This window comes from Dysidea avara, chromosome 15, assembly GCF_963678975.1.
Source record: "Dysidea avara chromosome 15, odDysAvar1.4, whole genome shotgun sequence".
Lineage (NCBI taxonomy): Eukaryota > Metazoa > Porifera > Demospongiae > Dictyoceratida > Dysideidae > Dysidea > Dysidea avara.
Window position 1 is genome coordinate 9,648,512 of NC_089286.1, and position 7,952 is coordinate 9,656,463.

The 7,952-nt window shown below is 36.5% G+C and overlaps 1 protein-coding gene across 1 annotated transcript; it reads left to right on the top strand.

The window, feature by feature from the left end:
* The first annotated feature begins 3,462 nt into the window (after positions 1-3,462).
* On the top strand, positions 3,463-4,982 carry LOC136246071 (uncharacterized). Its single transcript, XM_066037519.1, has 2 exons — positions 3,463-3,732; positions 4,052-4,982. Exons 1-2 carry the CDS (start codon positions 3,532-3,534, stop codon positions 4,757-4,759), a joined length of 909 nt encoding a protein of 302 aa, XP_065893591.1. The 5' UTR covers positions 3,463-3,531; the 3' UTR covers positions 4,760-4,982.
* The last annotated feature ends 2,970 nt before the right edge of the window (positions 4,983-7,952 follow it).

The window sequence follows — 7,952 nt, forward strand, 5'->3', positions numbered from 1 at the left end:
TGTTATTAATTAATTAAAGTTGTTACGTGTGTAACTGCACACACACACATACACACACACACACACACACACACACACACACACACACACACACACACATACACACAACACATGTATTGTATAACTACACACCAAGTACTAGATTTGCAATTTTGAAAAAATCTTCATAGACTTAATTGAGTTCTTGTACGTAAGACTATATTGTGTCGGTATCTAACTACCTATAGACGTATCATACAAAAAGCTTCCATTGTAGGTCTTGTAATTTTACAAGTTCATAACAGAAAAAAAGTTCTGAGGGTAGCTACCAACATAGAAGGCACACAAAAACTTGTTCATGAAACCATAGATAGTATATACTATGGTAGCATACTATCTATAATGAAACAGACATATTTGATTATCAATGACTTAACACTATTTTTGCTATTCAGAACTATAGTCACTTGGAAATGACTAAATAAATAACAGATTATATATATTCCAGTCTAATGCCATTCATATCACAGATTCCACTAATCCTTATCTTCCTGTACATGGTTTATCACAACACCATATCATGTGTCTAACTACCTACATCATATGTACAAAATGATTTTCCTTGAAGGCTTCAATTCACAACAATAGCAAAGTGCAGAAACTTGGGTACCAGTTTGCAGTCAGCATTTTTTATACTACTATACCTATAGCTGTGTATGCTGCCTTGATCTTCATATACCAAGCGTCAAAACATTTATGTCTTGAGTGCAGGCTTATATCTGTGCATGACTTGTTCTGTTTATTGTAAATCATTGTAGTGGTTCAAATTTATGATACAGATCATCCTGTTTAACAGAAGTGTATAGCCTAAATAACATCAACCAGCTTCCTAGAAATAATACAGACACAACACTCATCAGTCATCCACAACTCAGATTAAGGCAATTGCTAGCTACATTGCAAGTTATGTAAATATGCATGGCTTTGTTTCAAGTGGTTTCAGAATTTGTTATATGAATAGCAAATAAAATTGCTGTGAGAATCTCAGGATAAAGCAATGCTATGTATTTAGTGCCATGTTATTTTTGTCTATAAGTTTTATTTTATTTTCAAACAGCAATAGATATTTTATTTCAATGCTATTAATAAGATGGCACTAAACACATGCTGGCAATTTGAAAAGCTCTAGCTGGCAAGACATATAGAAAATCAGCCAATTCAGTACTATACTCAGTCTAATTGTATATGACTGAAACAGTTCTTTGTATGCCATATAGGCTAGTCCTAATACATGCAGTTCATAAGCAAAAACAGAATTAAATGCCTGCTAGTACCCTCAGAAGTTATTATGCTTTGCTATCATTGTGAAGCCTTTAATTTTATATGATGCTTGTAGGTAGTTAAATACATGATATGGTGTTGTGGTAAACCACACACAGGAAGGTAAGGATTATGGGCTGTTTTTATTCATACATGGTTCTTTGTGTTTATTATTATGCAGGTACATGCATGGCATCGATAACCCTTTGTAATGCAAAGCTTTGTGTATGCTGTTGATGACTCTTGTATTGTAAATCCTCTGTACATGCAGTTACATCAAAAGTACAGATTTATATTAAAATAGCCAAGCTGTGAATAAGGGTGTGGCCTTAGGGTTGTACAATGGTGGAATCAAAGGTAGTAGCCAAAGAAATAGCTACATTGATCAATTACATATCACTATTTAAATAGTAAAATCTCTAGTGACAATCTGTGATATGAATTGCATTAGACATTGGACTGGAATATTATGTATGGAAAATACTGTTATTTAGTCCTTTCCAAGTGACTGTTCTGAATAGCAAAAACAGTGTTAAGACATTGATAATCAAATATGTCTGTTCATGAACAAGTTTGTATGCCTTCTATGTTGGTACCAGCTGATAGCTACCTTTGTTTTGTTATGCACTTGTAAAACTACAAGACAAACAATGGAAGCATTTTGTATGATACATCTATAGGTAGTTAGATACACAATACAGTGCAGGTATACATTTAAGTCTATGAAGACATTTTCATATTGTACATCATTATATCTTTGCATATAGCTATACAATGCATGTGTGTTGCGTGTGCATGTACACACACGTCTGTGGAAGGAAAGCAGGTAGTCTGTCTGGTATTTTGCCAGAGTTGATTTTGTTGGTGGTTCTGTTCTGCGAGATAGGTTGCTTGCATTCACGAAGGATGTTTGAAATGAAGGTAGAGCTTTAATGAATGCATAGAGGGATGCACTGATAGTACCAGTACCGAAGAAATTGTGATTGCTGAAGGGCTGCTCTCAGATTCTCAGTGTGGTTTCTGTAAGGTATGATATTTGTTGCCAGACAACTGATGGAAAAGATCCAGGAACATGGTGATTGCCGGTGTTTGTTGATTTGAAGAAGGCATACTACTCTGTACCTAAGGGTGCTCTGTGGACAGTCCTTAAGAAGTGTGGTGTGCCCCCTAAGATTTTAGGTGTAATCAGGTTTTTCACAAGGGAGGAATTCGGGCAGGTGCTGATGTTTCTAGTGCACTGTATGCTACATCCCTATCCGCCTTTGAATCTGCTGGAAGGAGCTTTGTTGTAAGGGCAAGTCAGTTTGGGTGGATGTTGTATATGTTTTACTTTATTGCACATAAAATTTGACATTAAAGGCTCCTGATGTAAGATGACTTACTACCTTTCATAACTGTTGTGTCCACACCATTCTGGGTATCTTTGTTGGCTTGGTCACCTTGGTCGTACGAGTGATGATAGACTGCCTAAGGAGCTACTGTTTGGAGAACTGCAGACAAAGCGGCCTTTTCATGGGACCAAGAAGATGGCATGATGAAGTGTTGTCTGACCTGAAGGCCTTCGGTATTGAAGATTGCTGATAAAAATTCTCTCCAGCAAGGAATTATTTATAACTGTTTCTGTGGTCGACAGTTCCACTGCCAAGGAGATCTGACATGACATCATCACTTTTGTGGAAAGCAGCTTGTCACTGATCCTTACTTAGGATCCTGCTATCACTGAACTCAACTTCAGTGGGTGGCATTCGTGTGAGTTTGAGTGTGTGTGTACACAGTTACATAACAACTCTAACACTATAAATCCTACCATATGTATATGCAGTTTTACATAACTTACAATGTATTGTGTACATAATATAACAAGTGACATAAAATAATACTACCTACTCATTATAATATAAGCAGATGAGATTATGAGGTCTGCATTATATCCCCGTATGTATAGTACATGGTTCAGGCTAATGTGTAGTTCATGCAGTCCATTTATAAGACTGTGAGATTGATGATGCGATATTGCTTCATCAATCTCACAGTCTTATAAATTTAATAACTTATATGAAGCCATACTGCATGTAGCACACCCTCACACAGAATACTTATTATGTGTTAATGTATATGTTGCTATGCATGAACCGTTTGCAGCTATAAAAGCACCAGCACCAACTACCATCATCATCATTCAAGTATAGTGATTATACAGTATAACACTTGCTTTATTGCAACTGTACTGCAATGATGTTTGGATACTGTTTGTCTGTTCTGCTGTTGGTGGTAGCTGTGAACTCTGCCATATTGGAAAAAGATGATCCTTTGTTGGGAATAGCACAAGAGTATGCAGGAAAGTCATGTGCTCACATCTACGACAACAACTTTGCTAGCCGCAACAAGTCTGGACTTTATTGGGTGAAACTGACTACCAACGAGATCGTTCAGGTACACATACTTGGAATACAGTGCATAATCTCTATATGAAAGCCTAGCTCTCCATAGTTGAGCTTCTTTATACTGGACACTTTGACTTTATATCAGTCTATAGGAACCTCAGAAACTGTATACTTTATAGAGAGATTAAATGTACGGTATCTTTTATATGGAGGCGTATTTTAAAGAGAAATTCCACTGTATGTAATATACATATTTATGCTCAGATAGAGCTATTTTAGTATACTATTGGTCATGCTTCATCAGCATCTGTGTGGTCAATTTGTGTGTGTGGTCTTTTCTGAATAGTTCTATGTCAATGCTATTACAGGTACACTGTGAAATGGGCCTTATTCCTGGCCCTGGGCCTGTTGTATGGAGGAAGATTGCTGATGTTGATGGATACAGTTGCCCTAGTGGATGGGAGGCTGCCACCATACCACGTTCAGCCAAACGAGTGTGCAAGGGTAATGGTGAGATTGCTGGATGCTATTCGGCTCATTTTCGTGTCAACGGTTACAATTTTAATGCGGTTTATGGCAAAGTGCTTGGCTATCAGAAAGGAACAACTACAGCTTTCAACGCATACTACTCTAAGAAACATGATATAGATGATACATATGTTGATGGAGTGTCTATAACATATGGCTATCCTCGCCAACACCTCTTTACCTATGCAAGCGGATACTCAGCTGGAACAACGTACCGTTACACATCCTACAATTGCCCTTGTTCCTCCTATGCTGGACAGATCCCACCAGCTTTTGTAAGAGATCATTACTACTGTGAGGCAGGTTGTCCTGGTGCCCCATCAGGTACTACATATTATAGCGACAACATGTTATGGGATGGCAAAGATTGTCCTGAAGGAAATAGCTGCTGTGCTCAACCAGAAATGCCATACTTTTATAGGCGTCTTCCTATAGCAACTAATGGAACCGTTCCATTTATTGAAGTCAGAATTTGCCAGGATACCTCTTTTGCTACTGCAGCTACTCTTGTCAGTGAAATGCAGATCTTCATTGGCATTGATCTATAAATAGACATAAAATGCTGCTGCTGGCTATGGACATTTCAGAACTATCATGGACAATTCTTTGTGCAAACATTTATATTCAGACATTTTCAATAGGTGTGTAGTATGCATACATTTAATTTGTTAACTTTGTTGCTGCAATAGAGCATATATTTAGCTACTATGACCACTTGTGAAGTAAAGCAGATTGTACACAACTCTTAAAGCTATATGGAAAATTACCACAAGAACGACTATCTTGATGATACTGAATTGCTGATACACCCATCAATGTCAGTCTCAGTTGTATTAACGTTTCTTTATTGGCCATACTTTATATTAGCTCTTCTAGTTCCCAGTTACTTATACCTTAATGGACATGCCCTTTTGTACAGCCAAGCTGGGGATTTTACTCATGTTTGTGGTTATCAAGATAGTACTAAGATATACGGTATAGGATAGCTAGTAGCTCAGAAAGTGAACAAAGTACTGGTCATTACTTGTGTAATGATAGTGCAGTACAGACGCGTATTCCACTTACTGAATTTGCTGGGATAGGTCACTCCAATTGGTAATTGTGTTCTGTGAATACTGGACCTGTGAGAAGGCTTATAGCTTGTGTTTCTGGTCAACCTCCTCTGAGAATGTGAAATTTGAGAAATGTATTGCAAAAAATGATGCATTGGTAATTTTAAGAGCCAGATTTCGGTATCAGCAAATATACTAAATTGTCATGATTAGCTTTATAATAGAGAATCTTAGTGTGGTACATAGTGTGATCAATATGCTTTAATAGAACAGTCAGTAATCCATAAAATACTTTAAATAAGCAATCACTTCTGACTGAATCCTGCCCAACTGCATTTATAACATTAACAAACAAAATTACTAGTTGGAGTGGGCACAAATGAAGGAGATAATATTATGTTGATTTGTTTTATTAGAGCATACACCACGTAACACGCTAGAATTGTTTGGACAGTTGACCTTGCTTGCTGCAATTTATCCAGAGGGTTTGCATGCTATAGTATAGGAGGTAGGTGCTCCATAAGAGTATATCAGCAACATTATGTAAATGTAAACCAGATCTCTAGATCTCAGCCATGTAATGTGTAATGTATACAAATACAGGGGCTAGAGTTAGGGGCACAAACAAGTTCAGATCCACACTATTAAAATGGGGTAGCCACTCTGAGCAGCTAGTAGTACATACGTAGCTAGCTACGGTCTGTTATAATTGATGCAGCAAATAATCACCTCTCATTAGTTTTCACTATTGAATTTTCCCATTTTACCATTCAGGCCATTGCAGAAGGTTGAGAAGTCTTAAATATTGTTACAGACGCTACCGTATAGCCTAAATATTTTGAAGGGGAATATTTTCACTGATTTCACAGTTTTGAGTTATCCTTGAAATCTATACATTTTGGGAGTGTTTGCAAATCCACAGAAACTTTATTTTTAGCAACATTGCTGGCTCAACCTCGAAAAATTTGCTCCTCAAAATATTTAGACTACACAGTATTTGAATACTTGCCTAACAATTAGAGGAGCTACTACACATGAAGGTGCTGGTGACAGTCAAGTTTGGTTTTGCAGTAAAGGGAGAAGATATGTCTGCCTTTAAACTAATATGTTGAGCAATAAACTGATTTTGGCTTTACATGGCATGTCCATAAAGTGATATACTGAATATAACTCTTCTAAAAGGAATTGGCAGGGCCCAAATGCCCCATGCTGGATATATACACACAAAGGGCTAGATTTTACAATATTAATTGCTTAATAAACTTTATCCTTATGTTCCTGTGCATTGTGTATCATAACACTGTATAGTGTATCAAGCTACCTACATGGATTGTACATGTACAAAATAAAACAATAATTGTTTCTTTTTATAGGTTTCATAACAATACAAAGCACAATAACTTCTGATGGTATAAGCTGGTACTGTTCCTGTACTCTGTTATTTTTTTGCACCTAAACACAGAGTTACCAAAAGAAATTGTGGGTTGATTTTATATTAGCTTTTACATCAAGTTTGGATTACACAATCATACTACTACACTTATAACTATGTATATAATAATTTTAAAAAAAAATACTACTACACTTATAACTATGTATGCTGCCTTGATCTCCAAATTCTCCATTATGATTATATACCAAGTGTGACGTGTCAAAACATTTATACCTTGAGTGCAGGCTTAGGGCTGGAATGAATACATCCTCTGAAACATCTTTTAAATAATTATGTTACCTAAGCTTCGAAACTTTGTTACACATGTCATGAACACAATTGATGGTTATTAGGGTGTACACTGTAGTACAAACTCCTACACTTTGTTATAGTTCCAGTATAACATTGTTTAAACTATAAGTACACCAAAAAATACATAAATGGCAGCTTCCACAAGGAGTAACAATACTTGTGCAACTTGTTAGTATCCATGGTAACAAACTTCGGTGGGGTAAAGCAGATAGTTCAGATTAAGACAATTGCTATAGTATTGCAATAAAACAAGGTTATTAAAAATGTGTGGATTTTTGATTCAAGTGGTTCAAAATTTGTTTCACAGGTAGCAAAGAAGATTGCCAGGAAAAAAATTAGTATTGCTGTGTTGTTAGTCTCGTGTGGCCAGACCGCTTTTTTCTCTTTGTCATTGGGTAGGGAGAAAAGAGGGTCTGGTTTGGTTCGAATTCCACAATCGTCTTTACGCGTCACATGGTTATGTCAGAAGTATGCAATATTTTTGGTCCCATGAACTTCAACTCTATACTGTAATAAAACTACCATAGTGCAATAACTCCACTATCAATAAAAGACTTATACCTGATTCAATCATTGGTAGATGTCAAAGCTGCTTTAGGCATTGATTGGTTTGTAAACACACGCTTGTGATTCATAGGTGCGAGTGACCACTAAGTTGAATATGCATCACGTTTCTTTGTTAACGCTACTGGGTATAGCTAGTGTCAAGATGAGTGTGGGATTGTGAAACCAGACCAGACCCTTTTTTCTCCCTACCCAATGACAAAGAGAGAAAAAAGTGGTCTGGTCCACTGTGTTATTTGTGTCTATTAAATTTCATTGTCAATCAAGGATCTTATACAACATATGGATAGGTAATGTTTTATAATAGTTTCAAGACTATATACGTAGCTGCAAAGAAAAATAAATTAAAAACTATCTACATAATTATGGTAAAGTGACAGT

Coding starts and splice junctions, on each gene's coding strand:
- LOC136246071 (XM_066037519.1), top strand. CDS start 3,532: ATGATGTTTGGATACTGTTTGTCTGTTCTGCTGTTGGTGGTAGCTGTG. Junction 3,733..4,051: donor CTACCAACGAGATCGTTCAG/GTACACATACTT, acceptor ATGCTATTACAG/GTACACTGTGAAATGGGCCT.